Below are 20,848 nucleotides of genomic sequence, written 5' to 3'. Positions count from 1 at the left end.
CCTTTTGTATTGAATTTAAACATTTTTTGTCCACGGGTTAGGGTTTATCAGCATAGCAAGACCTGACTCTAACATTCGTCCATCTGGCAAAAGTTCTCCAGATTTGATGGATCACAAAGAAATCCCTTGTAAGCAGCCCTCTTCAGCTAAAGGCACATATTTTCAGTTCTGATTAAGCCATTCCAGAATAGAATAAGTTTTTTTATTTTCTAGTGTAGCCCTTCTTTTTTTATTTGGACTCATTCTTTAAATATTTATTGTCTTTTTATTGTCAAACCCTTATAACAAATTTACATATTTGTTAATTATACATGTTATTTTTTACAGTATAATGAATTGTTTTCTATGCTTATCTTCTCCCCTTGTTCAAAAAAAACATCAACATTTTAATGGCTTCATCTCTGCCAAGAGAAGAAGCATTTGAAATATCTATGCAGTTAGGAAAGGATGATGGTGACATTTAGTGGTCATTTATTAGTATTACAAATCATGGCCGTATTTCAGCATGAACAGCCATATCTAGTTCATCCCACCGGTGGAAAAGCCACAATGCAAATTCCATAAAAGTTCATAAACACATCAGGGTCTGCAATTTGTCATCAATTAGACACAGAGTGAAGATGAAAGTTTTTAAGAACAAATTATATAATCAACAGTTATTGTGTGTCGAGATGCACCATGGGGACATGCCTAGCTCAACATTTTGTTTGGGCATGGTATTCTTCCTGAAGCGTTCCTTCTTCAGAGTGTATGCCAAGCATTTTTAGCACAATATGTCAGTTGCTCACAAGTAACAGCACCAATATCAACCAAACGGCAACTGTGCTAACAGCACGATTACTTCACATAATATTAGCAATTGTCATAATAAACATTTTGAAAATTGCTAAGGAAGATTTTAGATCTACTTAAAGTATTAGATACTGAATATGCAAGACTTGCCAAAGAAAAGGATGAGGGTAAAAGATCTAAAAACTGGATTTTGAAAAGAACAAAAAAAGTGTAATTTGTCCTAAACTGTCCAGCACAGATTAGTGCTGCAGCTTTACTTATGTGATAATCTCTGGTACACAAACAGCACCGCATGAGTCATGCCAAAACAGACACCCACGCAACACTGGATTAAAAGCTCTTGCTATCGGTAGATAGGATTAAAACATACTATTAAAATATATATATATATATATATATATATTTGTGTATGTAAATAGTAAGATTTTTCTAATTCAACAATTATAAGGATAAAAAGAACCCCCCTTCAAAGATTGTCAATGTTTTTCCCGGTTTTCATCACATCAAGCTTTTATATGTTTTCTGAGTTGTTAAAAGTATTCATGTTTATTTTTGAAGTATAAGTACAAATACTACTGTTTAAAAACAGTGAGTTTCAACTTAAGCTTTTTTACTCAAGTAAAAGCATAAAAGTACAATTTTTAACACTACTTAAAAGTAAAAATTAAAGTAATGCAGGGAAAAAGGTTAAAGACAGACGCTTTAAAGCTCATACTTGTTACTGCACTAGACTTTTAAAGGAACATTTTTCCACAATTCTGGATGATAACTTTCTGATAATTAAGTTTCTTAGTTTTATAGCTAATGGTAAGAGTGTCAGATTTAACTTTGAACAATCTTGAAAAACTATTTATTTTGGCATGCGTTGAACAAGTTGCTGCAGCACTGAGTCAAACCACAAAGAAATAATTGTCTGTGTGAAGCTAATTATTTAGATGATTTTTTATTAATTTTTAAATATAAAAAGGCCATAACTAAAATGAGCTTAAATAAAATAAAACTAACACATCTATTTTTAAAATGTATGGTGTAGAAGTAAAGTTGCCTAAAAAATAATTACTCCAGTAAAGTACAGATAGCCAAGATTTCTACTTAAGTGAGGTAAAAAAGTATTTGTACTTAGTTACTTGACACCTGTGGTTGTTATAATGAAACACATATTTCCAGAAGCAATGCCAGGAAAAGTTTTCTCAACCAAAATTTTAATCATCCTCCTACTCATAGATTAGATGGAGGTTTAGTACAGGGTTTAACTCGTCAGTAACCAAAATATATCCCAAAACAGTGGAACAATTGAAGAACTAAGGGAGCTCAGATATTGTTAACTTATCTTTTTTTTTAAAAAGAATGTGTCTTGGATTAGAAATAGACCCATCAGTGGTGCTGTCCACTCTAGAATAAACTGATACAGTGTAAAACAAATTAAAAGGATGGGAATTGTGCAGCAGCTGCCTACCTGATGAATATCTTTTTAGACTGCAGAAGGATACTAACAGACTGTTTTCAATTCCATTGACACTAATAGAAACTAGACCTAGCTGAGATAACTTTGTGCTAACATTGCAAAAAACTTCACCAATATGCAGCCTTTACTCTAAAGAGATCTGATCTCTGGTGATCTCTGGGGGGGGGGGTTATGGGTTAGAGCAGTGTGCTTGGCTCTGAAAAGGTTGCAAGTACCTGGTTCAGACCCCACAGCCTCCACTCTAGGTTCCTGAGCTAAACCCTTAACCCATGATTGCGCCACACAATGGCAGCCCACTGCTCCCCAAGGGCATAGATCCAAATGCAGAGAACGGATTTCCACATTTTTAGACAATAAAGGGATCTATATCCCTTCACCCCTCACTTGTAAACAACACCCACAAATTATTAAACTCTGACAATTGAGGCAAGGACTTCTCCACAACTTGGAAAGGGTAACCCTCCTTTTTCTAATCAAGAATCTTGGTTTCAGTTTTTGTGGAACTTATTTTCAGCCTGGACCCTTTACTGATTTTGAACAGCCCAATCCATGCTGTTGGACTTGTCTAGAGCAGCCATTATCAACCTTGGGGTTCCATGTGCCATAGATGTTTGTTTTAAATCCCTGTTTCCATGATTTTCCTCTTAATAGAGCCATAAAAGTGGACTAACTATAATTCACCTTTTTTACATTCTTCCTTTACACACATCGCCTGACGGCATAGCTCTTTTGACCTAATCTGAAATTCCAGAGATTAAACATGCGGCCAACTCTCCATCCTTAATTCCTTCATCCCCTCCCCCTTTTTCTCCAGCAGATTTACACACATTCACCCACACACACTCAGAGTTCTGCCAGGCTTGTCATTTTGAGTGCATGAATATGATGTTTTCAAGGCAGAGGGGAGACGATGGGTGGGATGAATTAGATTTAGTTGGACTAAATTCAAAAAATGACTTGTGAGGATAGAAAGAAGCTTATGTGTTAGTGTGTAAAAAGACAGACAGTGTGGAAGAGAGAGAGAGAGAGAGAAAAACAGAGGGAGAGAGAAAAATGGTCAAGTCCTGCAATCACAGCCAGAGTCTGGCAGTAGCAGGATGTTTCAGCCCAGATATGAGCCAGTGTTACCGACCTGCTCAGTCAATCTTTAACATCCTGCTTTTCCATAATATCTCACCAAACCTTTTAAATATCAGAAGTCTTGGATTCAACATAGCATCACACACCTGTTTTACGCCTCAGAGGACCAATAGGATTCAGGGCAAGTGAATTTAGAGCAGTTGCCTTTAGTGACAGAAGTGCAGCTGGAAACTTTTTTTTTCCTCTCTTAAAAGCTGCCTCATTGCAATGGGAGGCTCTAGATTGAGCATGGATTTTGGAGTTTTATGTGACTTTTGAGTAGAGGGGGGGACCAAGGAAAAAGGAGTAGAAGAAACCCTGTATAATTGCTGTGACCACCAAAGAAGAAAGGGTGGGGGGGTGGGTGGAGATCTGTGGGGAGGGTAATGGGAAACATCAACAAGGCTTCTAACAAGGACAGTGACAGGAAAAAGGTATGTACAATTTGCAGTAAAACTGAAAGAGAACACAATGCCTTGTAAAGGACTTTACTCTGACATCTTGTCACATTTTGTGAATCACAAACTATGGATTTTGTGTCAAGACCAATACAGAGCAGCACATTGGTGTGAGGAAAACTATGCATTGTTTTCAAATTTGAAAGTAAAACAATTGAAAAGCCTGGCCAGACCCTCTAGGTCAGTACTTTGTTGAATGATCATTTTGCTGCAGTTACAAGATTTTTGTTTGTCTTTCCACCAGCTATGCACATCTAGAGACTGAACATTTTGCCTTGTCCTTCTGCTATTGACTAGAATTTAAATTGTTCCTTTTAATGGACCCTTGCAACAAATAAATATTTTTTTAATCTGAACCCTGCCGTTGTTTCTCTTCATGAGCTAAGTTTTTGATCTGCTTCTGACTCAGTCTGAAGTAATTTGGCAGCCCCCTGCAGAGTTCCTTCCTCAATAGAAAAAAAATAACATCCCCACAGCATCATTCTAACATCACCATGTGTCACTGAGGGATTCCTTAGGTGATCTGCAGATTTGGTTTGTGTGCAAACATCATTTTGCTTGTGGGCCATTTTTTATTTTTTTGCTTGTTTTTTCTTGATAGGTCACCTTTTTGACATACCCATTGTTCTTTCTGCAAACTAAAACGCCACTTATTGTGGCTTTGATTTAATAACGGCTGTCTTCATAATAATTCTAGACTAAACTCCTATCAACAAATTCCCCCTGTGACGGGGCAGCGCGGTCCCTCCCGCTGACACGCATGCACGCATACACAGAGCAACGCACGTGCGCACACACCCATTCAACTGCGAGTCCCTTTTCATGTATGACAGTTACTGCCGGATCGTTTTAGTTAGTGATGCTCATTAATCAGAACTAATACATTTACACTTAAACAAATACACAAGTTTGCACTTACCCGTGGAGCGTTGTTTTGGCCGACTGGGCAGTTTGAGAGAAAGTGGGGGTGTACTTCTGGTGTTTTTCTTTCCTGTTTGTTTTTTCCCCATAAAGGAAGTCAGTGATTTTCTGCTGGCAAGCTTAATTGTTTTTTTTTTTTTGTTTGTTTGTTTTATAACTAAAGAAAGTAACTTCAGAATGGAAGCAGGAAATTAGTAATTTTTTTTCTAGGGATAAGTGTTTATTAAATTTTTTTTTATTATTAAAATCAATGCTCAATTGTTTGCTGATCTAATTGTAGGGCGGGGCTAAGGATTTATACTGGCCCTACTGGGTCAGTCTGGCCTACTGGGTCAGTCTGGCCAGAGAAGGTAACGTTGCTGTGCTACACAAAAAGTTTTTTTTTTCCTCTGAAAAGATGTAAATACTACATTTGTATCCATCTTATTTTTTGACATTTTTCCCTGCTACTCTGCACTTATTTTTGGGAGGTGTAAAATAAATATCATAACCTGAAGATGTCGACATGCCCTCCATGATTTTTTTCATTATTTTGGAGTCAAGTTTACCGTGTCAAGGCCCAACACAGGTAGCCTGACGTAGTCCTACTCAATTCTAGTCAGAATATGAGTCTGATACGGCTCCATAGAGCTGTGATTATGGGGCGTGTTTCAAACGAACCAGGAAAAAAAATGCCTCTGCACTCAATTGGATAGACCTACAACCAATAAGAGCAACGGAGTGCGTGACGTATGTTAAGCGACGCATAGTTGTTGTCAACAAAAATCAAAGCGTGCAGTTTCACACCTAGAATAAGATGAGCCTTGATCGCGTTTCTCTGTTCCTCTTTTAAAATTGATTTGCTGTTGATATCTTCTAGAACAGACCTAATAGCAGAATCTACTCACCTCAACTCTCCAGCGGCAGCCATTGTTGTTGTCACCCAAGCGTGCTTTGGTGACGTGGTTGATTACGTTACTGTTGATCATCTGTCCATCATCGTAAAGCCCGCCCTGACAATTTGATTGGCCCACTAGATATTGTGCGAGCATACTTGCGCTACTATTGCGCAATGCCAGACCGAACTTCCCGACCTCAAACGTTGTGGGCGGGACTAAGTTCGGAATGGCACCCAGGCTACAACACAGGGGCTGTTAGCAGGAACCCACGACACCCCCATCTGTCCTCTGAATCTGTGTAGCACCTTCAGATCTTAGGTTACAAGTTTTGTCCTAGCAGAGCTGGGATTTTTACTTTTGTATCTATATTTACTTGGAGTCACAGTTTTTTGCCCCGTCCATGTTTGGATGATGAGAGTTTTGTGACTTCAAATCCTAACACTAGTTTAGGATTTCATATCTGGATTTTGTCAAAGTCCTCTATGCAAATTTATCCCTAAAATATCTGTTGTGTTTTTTGTTCTTAATGGTGACGTGTGTTCTAAATTGTTCTCCAAAAAAATTTACCAACTAAATTTCAATTGGGTAACTACTTAAAGCAATTGGTTTACTTGGGATTTAATGAAGGGATATCAGAATAGAAGGGATTGATATGTATGAAAATAAATGTGCATCAAACATTTTTAGTCATGTGCTGTATGTGTTGGTCTTCTCAAAAAAAATCCAAGTAAAATTCGTAATTTTATTACTCTTAGGATGCAAAATATGGCACTATATCAAAGTAAGATTCATAAGACTAAAATCTGACTATTACAGAACTGAATGTTGTTTAAAATAACCAAAACAGTTATCTTAACAAAATCTGACTCCTTCCTTCCACATTAGTGTATCATCATGTTAATATGAGTGGTTCTCTTGTCCAAGGAGGCTTCACCCATTCAACAAAGCGACACACCGTTAGCTGCTGCAATGCTAGGTTCCCTGGGTGGTGCAGGGGAGGTGGACACAGAGGAGGAAGAGGAGGAGGATGAGGAAGGAGGGAGCAGGCGTGAATTTGAGGACCCACTGTGTGCTCTGGTTAAGAACTGCAACATGCTGCACAACATAGTGGGGCCTGCTTGTATCTTCCTCAGACAGGGCTTCGCTCAAAGTCAGATTGTATGTATGACTCTCACCTGCACATCACAACTTTACAGCAGGTTCTCTCACTAATCCACTCTGTTACACTTTGACCTATACTGAGCAAGGGGAGGTCAAATCTGCTGAGTCATCTTCACATTTAAAATCACACCATATCATTCCTATATTTATGAGCCTGTTTGCTGAATATAAATTGAAATATTTTCTGTAAAAGAACAGAATAACATATGTTAAAGTGGTCTATTGTATGCTATGTTTGAGTATGATGTAATTAAACGCTACATTTTTTAGTTTTCTAATTGAAAAAAATACTCTGAGGAAAGCATGGTGTTATTGGAGATGTAAGGCTCCTGGGATACAGGAAATGGCTATTTAAGATATTTTTCTATTTACCTATGAAAGCTATTTTATGGCATTCTAAAGCTGACTTTGTGTTCTGAGCATACAATCAACAAACTAATGTAAAGAATCAAAGGGCCCTGCCCCTTCAAAAGGTCGTCAGTGAAATTCAGTTTAAACTAATGTGCAACAATTGCAGTGTTTCAGTTTTGAATCACAGAATAATTTAAAATCTGAAATCATACGTTTAGCTTCTCAAGGTCTGATATGTTGTTTTTATAAAAAAAAAAAAAGTGGTGATCATTGTCTTATAGAAGCACATTGAAAATGAAGCTGTATTTTTCTGCCCTTATTAACACGTTTTGGCTGAATAGACATGGATAATGAGCCCCGGTAATGCATGGCAGGTGAAGATGAGTAAAAAGCCTTACAATTATTTCTTTATAAAGTAAGCAAATCCGTATATGTATTTATATGTAGTTATTTTTTAATCATACATCCACCACAACATTTTTATACGATTCCTGTGATGTTAACTTACCTTAAATCTTTTTTGTAATTTTCAGATTTTTTTTAGGTTTGCCAGAGTGATAAATATCAATGAGTAATGATCCCTCCATAAACCTGCACATATCTAGAGTCAGACCATTAAGCAAATATTCTGAAACATCTTGAACTGTCGCAAACAAGACTGGATATGGACCCATTTTTTATATAGCCTATGAGCAGGGTGCTAATTGAGGAGCAATACAATATCAAAACATCTGTGAAGTTCAGCAAAATATGAGGTTTTGCCAAATCTCCATGTGAACATTGTATTTGCACGCTCTATGTATTTAAGACGCCAACTTTGTAGAGAGGTGATAAAAGAGCTAAATTTGTATTTACAAAACATTCTAAATGCTTTTAAGTTATGTTATATCGGGCCACTGTAACTTTAATGAATTCATTTTACCCAGCTTTAATTATTCAAATAACTAATTACGGTATTTGAATAATTAAAGCTGTCACTGCAAAACAGTTGGTGCAAAACAGAAAACATGCAAAGATAAAATCTTGTTGCTAATTTTTTGGGTTGACCGTCCTTAACCCTGCAAAATAGAAAAAAAAAAGATCCTGATTTTGTTTGAATCCATACAGCAAGGAAAATAATCGAATCCCTAGACAGAGAACATAGGGTTTTTAATCTCCGCTAATACTCCTTTCATAATAAGATTGCAAAAAATAAATAAATAAATAAATAAAAATAAGCAGATAAAAACAGCTCTTAACATTTTGATTTGACAGGGCACTCTTGTCATTTTGGTATCCTTTGTAGGATTCTGGCCTTAGTACATAACACATCATATTCCTCACAACTTTTAAACCTACCAGTGGAACAAGAATCAAATATGTATTGTTCGAATTTTGCATTATCCACTAAATAAGGGGGGAGGAGTGTCTTACATGTCTTCATTTAGCTCATTCAGGTGTATTGATCTCTGTGAAAACAAAAGCAAAGCGAGCAGCAGTTCAGCTGGGGATGAAAATAAGCTGCAGAAAGGGGAATTATAAACCGATAAGCCTCCGTGATTTGTAATACAATTTACGGCCGTAATCTTCCTGCTGCCGTAGTGTCCCCTGTATTCTCTAATCCAGGTCTGTAATATTCCTGCTGCTGCTGATGTCATGACCTTGCAAAGCAAGTAGTGATCAGACAAACTCTACCTTAACCAAGTATCCATGCCTGAAGCATGAACAGTAACTTGAAATGTTATTCTTCGTTCATTATTTAAAGTTCTATGAGTTTGATGTATTCTTTCATAAGGTGGTTGTTTGCTGAGGATTTTAAAGGGTTTCATTTTTTTTCAAAATGCACACTCACAAGCAGAAAACAAACACCATCAGCTTTAAAGCACTGACGATATGTTTGTGTTATGCATCCGCTGTATTTCTACACTTCAAAAACATGAAGCATATTTTCTAGACACGTGAAAACTGAATTCATCCTGTTGCACATTATTAGTTTAAACTAACTATAGTTGAAAGGAAAAAGCTATGCTTTTATGGAGTGGGAGAGATGGACTTAAACTGAAACCTGTTTTCTTCTTTAATATGTATTCTGAGTGATAATCTCTATTGGCGGAAAGTGTAACCTGACTGACTGCTTTTCTTTATTTCTTTCTTACTTATTTCCTTCTCCCACCAATGCAGGACAGAGACCTACGACCCGAGGAAATGGAAGGTACAGAAATATTAATAGAACCACTGTCAAACCTAAAGATCTAAACAAACAAAAAAATACTTTGCCTTTTTTTCTTCATCAATGCAAAACATAATGAACAAATTTTACATTTAAAGGAATGTATGGTTGTTTTTTTTTCAGTTAAAAGTATTTGTGCATTCATTTTAATTATTGAATTTCATTCAGTCTTTCCCACTGGGTTTGTACTTAGAACTATGAGTATTGTGATTAAAAAAAACAACAACAAAATATATATAATTTTTGTTATAAAATTAGGAATTGTGAGAAACTGAAATGGTATGAACCAAAATGCAAAGCTTTGTATTTATTGCTCTAATTTAATATAAAGCTGTCTTTTTAACTTCTTATAATTACTCAGTTGCAAAGCTTGGTTTCTTACCTGGAGGGAAGTTTACGAGCAATTAGTCCAATCAAACATATTAAATAACTAATTATATATATAGTTTAATGTTTTCTTGTATAAAACTTTAGAAATCCCTCTTATATCACAAATATAGTATTAATTTCAAAAACATTACACCTTTTCAGGTGTAATGTGTGTATTTTAGATGATGATCAAATACGGTCTTGATTTTAGTTTTTATTAGTTCTTTGATTGGACGTGGAATGGAACCTTCAAATAATAAGAATTTTAATGTCACGTGCAGCTAACGGATGTATACAGTCATGGAAAATAATGATTGGAGGACCTTTGTCATCTAACAATTGTAATGCCGTGAAATAACTACTCATGTGCAAAATGTGACTAAAAAAGAAAAGAAATCATGTGTTCGACATTAAAATGAACAACGTAATGAGAAATATGGTTGTCTGCCCATATCTCAAACCATCATTGGGACTCCTACATGTCTTTTTATATAAGATGCTAAATAATTGCCTAACTCAGTAGGATCAAATAGCAAATTAAAGCTGACTTGTTATAAATCTTATCTTCATTGAGAGAAAGAGAGAGATTAGTTTCTTCGCTGTAGGGCTAAACATTAGAATTTTGTCACCCATCCAACATATTAACTGGAAGGTCTTATAAAGTGATGAATTTTTTTTTTTTTTTTTACTGCAGTAGTGGCTTGTTTTTACGACAGTAGGCTGACAGGAAAGGGGTGGTAAGTGAGAGGGGAAGATACACAGCAAAGGACCACAGGTCCTTGACGCGGTCCCCGTCAAGGATTAAGGCATCCTTACATGAGTCGTGCACGCTAACCACTGCGCCACCTGCACGCCCCAAAGTGATGAAAATTAAATGCTCAAAAACCTTGGGCATAAAAACATATGTTATGTGTAGGTTATTCATTTCTGTTCAGGTGATACTATTTGTATTTTTAAAGCTACATTATCTGCAGCAACAATTATTTTGTTTCACCAGCAGGTTCTCAGCAGCCAGCAAATACTGGCTGCTGTAAAGAACCCTTTCACCCTTCTGTTGCTGAAATCTTGCTTTATTGACAGAACTGCGTGAGGCCTTCAAGGAGTTTGACAAAGACAAAGATGGATTCATTAGCTATAAGGACCTGGGAGAGTGCATGAGGACTATGGGATACATGCCAACCGAAATGGAACTTATAGAGCTCAGCCAGCAGATCTGTAAGTCCTCCAAACACCTAGAAAATGTATTTATTATAGGTATAGTATTGCAGAGGCAATTGGTCCTTGCTGCAGCATGTCTGCTGGATGTCAGCCCACCACCATGCTTAGCTACACACACACAAAGTCAAAAAGTATCCATAAAAACATCCACCAGAAGGTTACACAGAGGTAGACATACTGACATGTTGAGACAAGATGTCCTTTTTTTTTTTTTTACTATTTGTATGAGACATCACATGGTATCCCGGTTTGTTGCAGCCTTTGAACACAAAGTGAAAAAACGTTTTCAATTCATTTGAAACATTTTGTGCCAAAGAAACAAAAACAACATATTTTCTTTTACAGGTGGTGGCAGAGTGGACTTTGAGGACTTTGTGGAATTGATGGGTCCCAAAATGCTTGCTGAGACTGCAGATATGATTGGAGTAAAAGAGTTAAGAGATGCCTTCAGAGAGGTTAGCAGCAGCAGGTTACTAAAATGTATAGCAATATTTTTGTCCATGACATTTCATACCATATCTATTTTGTCTTTAAGTTTGACTCTGACGGTGACGGTCAGATTAGCCTCGGGGAACTAAGGGAAGCAATGAAGAAACTTATGGGAGAACAGCTTAACCACAGGGAGATTGATGAGATTCTAAGAGACGTAGACCTCAATGGAGATGGAGAGGTGGACTTTGAAGGTGAGTAAGTATCAAGCTTAAAAAAGCATTAAAAATCCCTAAGTAAATCTGCAACACTTCAAGGAGATGTCACCAACTAGGTCAGAGAGTCAAATTAAACATTCTGAAGCGTGAGCATCACAACAATATGTTATGCTTCATACATCATTCATAATGTAAGGCAGATCTTTGGACTCTCAGCCCAATATGGTCAGGCTAGTACAGGAAAACAGGTGGATAGGACAGATGCATCACTACATTGATTAACCTTCTCCTGACACTGGAGAACACTGGAAATAATATCTTCATGCTCATACACAGGCACCCTTCAAAACAAGCATGGATTAAAATCTATGTACTGACATGGGAGCAATTTATGTTTTATGATATTCTCTTAATTTCTTCACATTAAGAAATGCTAGATGTGTTTTTAGATATGGATGGAAGTATGGATTGATGGAAGTATGGATGGATGGAAAGATGGATGGATAGATGGAAAGATGGATGGATAGATGGAAAGATGGATGGATAGATGGACACAGGTGGGATGTAAGGAATAAAACTAGATACTTTTCAGATTTTTTAAAGAAAATTAAAAGAAGCTAAATCTACAGTAAAACAACCCTTCTCAGCTAATCCATTATGCAAGCACCCGCTGCTGCATCCTTGGTCAATACAATCGGGTGAAAGTTTGTCAGAACTTTACTATGCCACCCTGATGAAGTAAAATAACACAATATTTTATCTCCCACAGAATTTGTGCGCATGATGTCTCGCTGAAGACTCTTTCTACTGCACTAAAACCAACATGGACCAGACTGTGTACTGTTAAGTCTTTTCATATGTACAACAAATTCTTGGTCTTTGTGATTTTTCACTTACCTCTCAGGTAGATCCACTAGTTTTTTTCCATTATAAAAATGTATTATGTGCATAAAAATGATATATTTATGACTTCAAATCATATCAAAAATATAAAAATGTGAAGATATGTAAATATTTCAAGCAATTACAGTACCACTTTGCAATAAGGCTCCCCTTATAGATGGCTGATAGTTTATAGATATTTTATTATTTAATCTCTAAAAACTTTAATACTCATTCATAAGTGTTTATTATGAATTTAACATATCATACATGCTAAACAATTTAGTTTGACAAAAGCTTATTGTGCTTACAAGGTAGTAACTTAGTTTGAAATGTTGAAAATAAACACTAGATGAAATACTATATATAACAGATCCATTATTACTAACCTTCTATAAAAGGAACCTTATTGTAAAGTGCTACAGTACCATCATTTTATTTAAAAGTGAAAATGTGAAAACAAATATTAATCAACTGGCATTGAAAGTCAGTTTAGACATTATATATTTTTTGTTTATTTTTGCAATTTGCCTGGTGCAGCTGTGTACATTTTCAGAAATATTTAACATTAATATATAGGCAAATGTTTAATAAAACATGGAACGTCATGTTGATATCAATAAATGATAACCCAATTGTTGTGTGCCTGTTGCGTATGATGTCATCACTAAAGCAATCAAGTTGTTTCAGAGAACAAATGCACTTTTATGCAGACACCTACATTGGTATTTTTTTTAATAATATTACTTTTACATTATTCTTACAATATTTTGAACTTTCTAACTCTGCATCTACATAAAACTTAAAGTTGCATAATGGTTTGAAATGTCATTTTTAAATCAGTTAAGTAATTCTAGTAATAATTTCTGAATTCTGTCAAAAAAATCTCTTTTAAGAAATAAAATTCTTTAAGGCATCCTGTTGCTCATCTAAACTTTATCAGTTGTTTAGTCATATACTTTTATTAAAAACATATCTAAATTATTTTTGGGAAAAAAAACACATAACCACAAAGTTCAAATGTGCAAAAGAATACAAGGATAAGTTTCTTTCCAGATTTGTTTATAAATTCCATGTACAAAATAAAACAGAAAATACTAAACTAAAACCATTAGAAAAGCTAAACAATGCTTATAAATAAGCCCCAATGGCTTTAGACAACGGCTTTAGACAATGCTGTAAAAATTATGTAAATGTTAGAATATAGAAAGAATATGACTTATTACTTGGTTTATCTAGTCAAAATGTGCCAGTACTGTAAATGTACTATGTTGATTTAAAAAAATAAACATTATTTTTAATGTATTTTCCACTTAAAGAGTTAACCTATTCTGACGGTTGGAAATTAATAATTTATTATTACTATCAAAGGCTTACTATGACAACTTTTTTCCTAAACTTACACTGGATGTAACTTCAGATCACAACAGAGTTCTCCACAAATCCCAGTGAAACCAATCTAAAACAATTTGATCCAAACAGATACCCTTTTAAGAACTTAAGAATTCCCAGTATCAAATTTATGGTGGTCTTCTTCTGTTTGACTGATTTTAAGATTGGGCAAGGCAAGCTTGTTTGTAATGCATATTTCAGGAACAAGATATTTCACAGTTTCACGTGATAGAACAATAGTAAAACATAAAAAGTACATGATAAAGAACAGTCAACTAACGTTAGACTAGATTTTCTGCAGCTCAGATATAATTTTGACCTCAATTGAAAATAACTAACCGGATCCAGCATATTTGCACTTTTCTGGAAGTTTGTTTTAGATTTGTGAAGACAAAACGGAATGCCACTTCTGTTTGGTTGTGGCTCTTAGAAACTTATCATTTCAATGATGTCCTTAAAAAAAACCTTGGTTGTGATGTTTGCTATCTTACAGAAAATTGCAAACACAATCAATACTGCAGCAGAACCAAAGGTAAATTCCTAGATAATAGAACAAATTAACAAATAAATACAATATCCATTACCTACAACAATATAGGTATAATCAAATACAATAATAACATACAACTGTCAAACGTACTTAGAGAACCGAGCTATGAGTTCCAGGTCAGGTTGGGTTTCAGAGGTTACAAGCTGACTTTTCTTTTATATTTGTATGATTTTCTTTTTCTGTTCACTTTGGGTGACGTGAATCACTTTGAGTTATTTTTTTTTTATGAGCTTAACAAATTCAATGCACTGTCCAAGCTTTATAGAGATTTCCAGATGTGTTCTATCCTCTTTGCAAAATCCATCAGATCATCCCTCTCGGGGCACTTTTTTAGGTCTTTTAGCAGTTGACTTTTCAAAGCCTGTGCAGTCTCACTGTAGTCAGTGCTGTAAGCCGCCATTGGAGGTGTCCCTTTCCAAGCTGAAGGAAGGTACCAGCTCCAGGTGTATGGATCAAACTCTACCAGATCAGCAAGCTTTCTTGCGTTTATCTCAGCATCCCTCTGGATCAGTACATTGAGCCGATCTAACAACTCCTTATCTCTCTTCTTTCCCTCAGAAACAGAGACTTCATTAATGTCAACCTGAACAAAGTGGCACAATGTTTTCTTGTCTGCAACTTTTACCCTTGCCAGAACATTAACTACCATCCTTAAGAAGTCCTTGTCTGTGGAGCTTTCCTTGGAAAAAGTCACTACTGTAATGTCGCTTAATGCCACAGCAAGACTCGCAACTTCTTTGTCACGTTCGTGGCTATGGTCGTCCTGAATCATCTGATGTGCCTTCAGTCCCTCAGTGTCGATTATCATAATGCAGTCACAGCCTATCTCCCTCTTTACACGTTTGCTGACGGTGATCAGCTGCATAAATGCCCCCCTAGTGCACATTCCTCTGTTGATGGAAAACCTGGTCCCAAACATGGCATTGAGCAGAGTTGATTTTCCTGAATTTTCTTCACCAATGACTGAAATAACTTTGACCCTGCTGTTTGACTGTATAAGGTGGTGAAGTTCAGCAAGGACAGCTCTCATCCACTTCATTGGAATGTTTCCTGCATCCCCATCAACAAGCTCAAAAGGGAAACTATCTAGCATCAACTGAGCAAAATAATAGGGCAGCTGTTCCAACCTCTTCCTTAGATTGCTAAATTCTGGTACACCATTTGCACATGTATACCTCTGCCCACATTCTCGAAAAAAATGTTGCATTCCTAAAGAGCAAATAGAAATTTGCTGCTCCACATCTGCTATTATATCTTTTTCTTTTGGAGACTCATGTTTTAGTCTCTTGTATTGATCCAGCAGAGCTGACAGCTGCTGTCGAGAAAAATCCTCCAGTGTCATTTCCATCCATTTGAGGAAAAAAGAACAGTGAGCTTCAGAGGCACTGATACCTTTAACAAAGTTTGATATCATAGGTGTCATCTCAAACCTGTGTTGCTTCTTTTTGAACTCTTTTTCTTTTGCTTCCAAAGACTTACGGTAATCCTCAGTTTTCAGTTTGCCAACTTTGTGTAATCTACAGTGCTCCATTTGCACCCCTGATATTGCTTTCCAGATGATTCCCTGACATGGCAGTTCTTGTTCTTTGAACTCAGGTATTTTATCAATACATGAAGTGATGAGTCTGGAATTCCTCAGCCCAGTTTTGCATTCATCTGTGTCTTCATCCACAAGGATCTCACAACTCCGAGCTCTTTCAGCCAGATTTTCCAGGGAGACTTTTTTTGTTTTATTCTCGAGTATTCTAGAAACTGATTCCTGAAGGGCTCTTGCTAACTCTTTTTCAGTTCTTTTTGTTTCACTTATATTTTTTGTTTTTATGCTTGGCTTGATGGTCATATATTTTAATCTAAAGGATTTCCCCTTTTTGCTGCTAATCAAAATAATTTTTGCTCTGACATCTTTTACTTGCACAGTTTTGAGGTACTCAACCTCTGCTTCATCACAGAAGATGTAAACAACTGCAGATGACTGACAAAGGAAAGTGAACTGCTTAACAAAGGTCCTGATATCACCTCTCAGGTTGGCAACAGCTATTGGTTCATTGAATTTATCAACAGAACGGATGCCACAAGGAAGGTACCAGGAGAAATCAACAAGCCCCTCTGATATTCTTCTTGGCACATCTCCACACTCCAAACCAGAATGATAAAATATGTCATGGTACTGCTCCGTGTTACTTAGCACTTGGTTTAGCATCTGTGACTTAGAAAGGAAATGCTTCCCCAATCTGACAAATGATATAAGAGCAATTTCAGACTGCACAAGTCTTTCTTCAGTGCTTGACCCTCGGAATGCTTGCATCAATGGTTTGAAGGTTCGGACAACTTCACGCATAGACCACAGCATCATTGTCAGTTCTCTTGTTTCACTGTCAGGCAGCAGGAGTGGGACAGCAAACTGACAAAGAACCATTTTCTCAATAATCTTCTGCTGTAGGAATTTGTCGGAACACAGAAACAGTGCAGTTATCAAATCTAGCGGATTTATGACATTTTTCTTGTCCACATCCGAATCACTGAACATATATTTCACACTTCTTGCATTTGTGTTCCCCATAAAAAGCCTCTTGAGAAAGGCCTCATGAAGGGATTCTGCTGTTTCCATATCGATCTCTGTGTCACTCCGAGTAATTTTCAGGATGTTGCATATTTTAAGTTTGATGTCATAATGCTCTTCAAGTCCCATTATTGACAAAACCTCTCTGAGGCACAGCTCTGTAAAACAAGAGAAAATCGATATATCATATATTCGAACCATCTAACTAAGCATTTAACTAAGCGTTTTTCTATTGGTATACAACAAAATACTTTTTATGAAGATAATTCTTAACCTGTTTTGGCTTTTGTTCAATAAGGACACAAACCTTTTAAAACTTGAATAGTGATTAGAAGCAAAAAATACTTTTTAAATATTTTAAACCTTTTTCTTATACCTAATATTAGACATATTAAATTCCTATAATTAATTGTATAATTCTTGCATTAAGTAATAAGTTTATTAAGGATTGTTGATGTTTGTTAACTTTACTTACAGCCAAACATCTTTTTGGAATGTTTTACATATAATATGAATGAAAGTAAGCTAGATGTTAAAGTATTCCCGAGTAATATACTTGGTTTTTCTTTTTCCTGAGTTGTATTATGAATATTTGTCTATTTCAAACAATGACCCTTTAGTTTTTTGTTTATCCATCAGAGTTTCTTTAATAAGGCCGTCAAACGCTTTTACCAACCAAAGTCTTTAGGTGGTAGGATCAAATATACCGGTTTAAATCCTGTCTTGTGTGATACACTGTCTTGCAAAAGCAATCATCCTTTTTAAAAATGTGTCATATCGTAAATGCAAAGTTTAATCAATTTTTTTTCTGTAATTAACTAAGATAAAAGAAAAGTAGGATGTATACAGGTTTCAAAAATGTTTTTCATGAACAAATTGTCTTTAAAATGTGGCATGCATTTGTAATCAACCCCAAAAGCAATCAATGGCCTCATTAAGTTACTGTTCAATCCATCATCTGTCAAAGGAAGGAGAACTGGGATCCCAAGTAAACACTGTTATCTACCTGAACTGATCCCTCTGTTTTCAAAAGTGATGGAATTAGATCAACTAGTTCAGGTGAGAGGATCTATCAGCAGGGCATCTAATAGTTGTCTCAACCTTTATGACAGAGGCAAGAAGCCATCATAAAAGAAAACCATAAGATTCTGTTTGCAGTTTACCACAGCCATGCATGGGATAAAGCAAACCTTGCAGAGATTCTCTGGTCAGATGGAACAAAAATGTAAGTTCTTGGCCTGAACGTGAGATGCAAGATGTGGCATAAATTGTAATGGTGAAATATAGTGGATGCAGGTAACTTTGCATGCAAGCTGAATTCTGGCTGGATTTCCTCAATCAGATTCAATCAGAGGAGTTCCAGGTCAGTAATGTATGGAGTGTAATCTGCTACACATTATCAGTCTGACTTGCCAGGTTAGATGCTAGGATCAAATTGTGGAAATATTTATGTTTCAGCAGGGACAGAAAAGCTAATCACAGCTTTAAGCTCTAGTTTGTTGTTTGACTGATATTTTAAACTTCTGATGGGAATGGCTGCAAGGTTAATGTAGACGTAAATCAAAACTACAGAAAAAGACAATTCTACACAGCATTGTTTGTGTCGTGGTAAATATAGAATGCACAGCACACTTTTCACACTCCTAGTTTTAAGTTAAAGCATTTATTTCCCTCTATCTATTCACGTACTTAATTTGTTTTTGTTGGTCAGTTGCATATAATCCCAGTAACTGAAGTTTGTTGTAAATCAGAAGTATTTTAAAGGGTTGAATACTCTTACTACTTATTGAACGGTATATAAAATGGTATGTATAGACCAGTGGGCAGTCTCAGGACTGTGTCTAAATGCTAAAGATAATATAAATATATATATATATATATATATATATATATATATATATATATATATATATATATATATATATATATTGTGTGTGTGTATCTCACCTGTGTGTACAGTGATAGAAACTGGATCACTGGTCTTGTCATTCAGCAGTGTGCAGACTGATATGCTGTACTCCGTGTCTGGTTCTAAGTCAGATAAAGTCTTTTGGCAGCTTTTTGTGCAAATGACAAAAGGTTTTTTAGCTGGACTTTTGACAGTAATCAGGAATTGATGTGGGATTCCCTCCATGTTTTCTCCTTTGGTCCAAGTTAAAGACAGGGTTGTGGACTCTGAATGATCTTTAAACAGATGTCGGGGAGGTGGCACAGCTGCAAAAAATGTGTTAAAACAATCATTATTGGAACTAAAAAATGAACCCAATGAAAATAAATTTGGCTTCTGTATTTTTACCTGTCAGAACACTTTCTTTTACCCATCTGCTTAAATTGCCATCCTCATCCTCTGTGGCCACACTGAAGAAATACCGCTCTCCAAGTTGAAGATCATTTATTTCCACTGTATTCAAATCTTTGATGACTAAGGAACCTACTGCTTCTGTTAATGAGCTCCATTTAACTCTGAACTTCTCAGTTCCTTTCAGCTCCTTTGGGAATCCCCAAGTCAACACCACAGAGTTTGTTCCAACTTTCAGGAACTTGATGTTACCAGGAGGGGGCACTGCTGACCAACAAAAAAAAAAAAAAAAAATAGATGTAACGCTACACAACTATACACTGTGAATTCTTATATTATAAAACAAGATTGTCGAAAAAGAAACCAGTTTGAAACAAAACTGTGCATCCATCTACAGACCAATGTTTGTAAAAAAATTTAGGATTTTGTTTTCAGTGTTCGATCTAAAGTATGACAATTGTGTGCATTTTGTGGCACTAATTAAATAGACTTGTGAATGTGTTAATTCCATGAAAGCAGTAATTCCATTATCACCAACAGCACACAGTATCTTCTTTTAATCAGAAGTCAGATTTGAAAGTATGACGTGATTTAATAGCAGGTGTTTCATAGGTCGGGATAAAGGTCAGTCACAGTAAAATAACCAAAGAAGTAATAAAATCATAATTATTAAACCAACAATAATATTGAAGTAACAATATTACATCAACGACCATTATTTCCTTTTATCTTAATTATAGTGTTTGGTATTAATTAAATCGGCTATATTTGACTATATTCAAAGCTATTTTTTTATTTAAACTGTGATTGGTAAAATGCCAAACAAAAGATAGTAATTAACCTGAGTCATGCTGCCCAGAGTCCTCACCAACATCCACCTGTAAGAAAATATTTTTCATTAAGCACACTTCACAATGTTCTCACAGTTATTATCTCAGGCTTACCTGACGCATGGTCCTTGGTGAAAGTATGTCATGTTTCTTGTGGTATCCCTCCACACAACTGCTGCAAATATGCATCTGATCAGTTCTGCAATAAAAATCTTTAGATTTCTGATGCTGGCAGCATCTTCCATGGGCCTCATTGCCGATGTCTTTCAGAATGTGTTTTTGCATATCTTTGCTATGTTGAAGGGCATCAGGCTCGCAGAACAAGTCGTTGCATGTCAGGCAGATCCTCACAGCAGCATTTTCTTGGCACAGGTCACAAATCACCCCATCTTTACTAATAAGAGAAATTGAGGAACAATTATTTACAAAGTTATAAAACAAAAATATATTAAGAATATATTTGTCTATTGTAAACATCCAAGAAATGATTTCTTCTAAGCTAATACAAAAAAGTATATAGTATAGACTATACAAGATCTGAAAAAGGCCTTTTATGACATTCAGAACAGATAAAGCTTCGTCATCAGTTATAGGGAGCATTTTTAACATTAAGAACATGTCAGAGTACAGAAATATGCCAGTAGGTTCTACATGTAGCATAGATTTCAACAGTCCAAAGAAGAAAACATCACACCAGTCATTTATCCATAGGTTACATGCTATTATTGTGCTAGCAGCACAACCTGT

At 35.9% G+C, this 20,848-nt stretch overlaps 2 protein-coding genes across 2 annotated transcripts; one reads left to right on the top strand and one right to left on the bottom strand.

Moving 5' to 3' along the window:
- Window positions 1–3,758: 3,758 nt before the first annotated feature.
- cabp2 (calcium binding protein 2) lies at window positions 3,759–13,005 on the top strand. The gene is made up of 7 exons (XM_015396192.1): window positions 3,759–3,810; window positions 6,558–6,791; window positions 9,306–9,336; window positions 10,804–10,938; window positions 11,287–11,396; window positions 11,477–11,624; window positions 12,358–13,005. The coding sequence occupies exons 1-7, from the start codon at window positions 3,763–3,765 to the stop codon at window positions 12,381–12,383; spliced, it is 732 nt and encodes a 243-aa protein (XP_015251678.1). The 5' UTR covers window positions 3,759–3,762; the 3' UTR covers window positions 12,384–13,005.
- A 1,666-nt stretch (window positions 13,006–14,671) lies between these two features.
- On the bottom strand, window positions 14,672–20,290 carry LOC107098479 (up-regulator of cell proliferation-like). Its single transcript, XM_015396194.1, has 5 exons — window positions 20,216–20,290; window positions 20,113–20,149; window positions 19,269–19,538; window positions 18,920–19,186; window positions 14,672–17,130 (listed from the first exon to the last, which is right to left on the bottom strand). The coding sequence occupies exons 1-5, from the start codon at window positions 20,288–20,290 to the stop codon at window positions 14,672–14,674; spliced, it is 3,108 nt and encodes a 1,035-aa protein (XP_015251680.1).
- Between the last annotated feature and the right edge of the window lie 558 nt (window positions 20,291–20,848).

Source organism: Cyprinodon variegatus, unplaced genomic scaffold, assembly GCF_000732505.1.
Source record: "Cyprinodon variegatus isolate N-32 unplaced genomic scaffold, C_variegatus-1.0 Scaffold780, whole genome shotgun sequence".
NCBI lineage: Eukaryota > Metazoa > Chordata > Actinopteri > Cyprinodontiformes > Cyprinodontidae > Cyprinodon > Cyprinodon variegatus.
This window is presented reverse-complemented; position numbering and strand designations above follow the sequence as displayed.

Excerpts from the sequence above, each read along its gene's own strand:
- LOC107098479 (XM_015396194.1), bottom strand. The coding sequence starts at position 20,290 with ATGCATATTTGCAGCAGTTGTGTGGAGGGATACCACAAGAAACATGAC. Across the intron at positions 19,539-20,112 it reads CTCTGGGCAGCATGACTCAG|CAGTGCCCCCTCCTGGTAAC; the intron begins GTTAATTACTAT and ends TTTGTTGGTCAG. Across the intron at positions 17,131-18,919 it reads TTCTATCACTGTACACACAG|AGCTGTGCCTCAGAGAGGTT; the intron begins GTGAGATACACA and ends CTTGTTTTACAG.
- cabp2 (XM_015396192.1), top strand. The coding sequence starts at position 3,763 with ATGGGAAACATCAACAAGGCTTCTAACAAGGACAGTGACAGGAAAAAG. Across the intron at positions 6,792-9,305 it reads GCTTCGCTCAAAGTCAGATT|GACAGAGACCTACGACCCGA; the intron begins GTATGTATGACT and ends CCACCAATGCAG. Across the intron at positions 9,337-10,803 it reads ACGACCCGAGGAAATGGAAG|AACTGCGTGAGGCCTTCAAG; the intron begins GTACAGAAATAT and ends CTTTATTGACAG.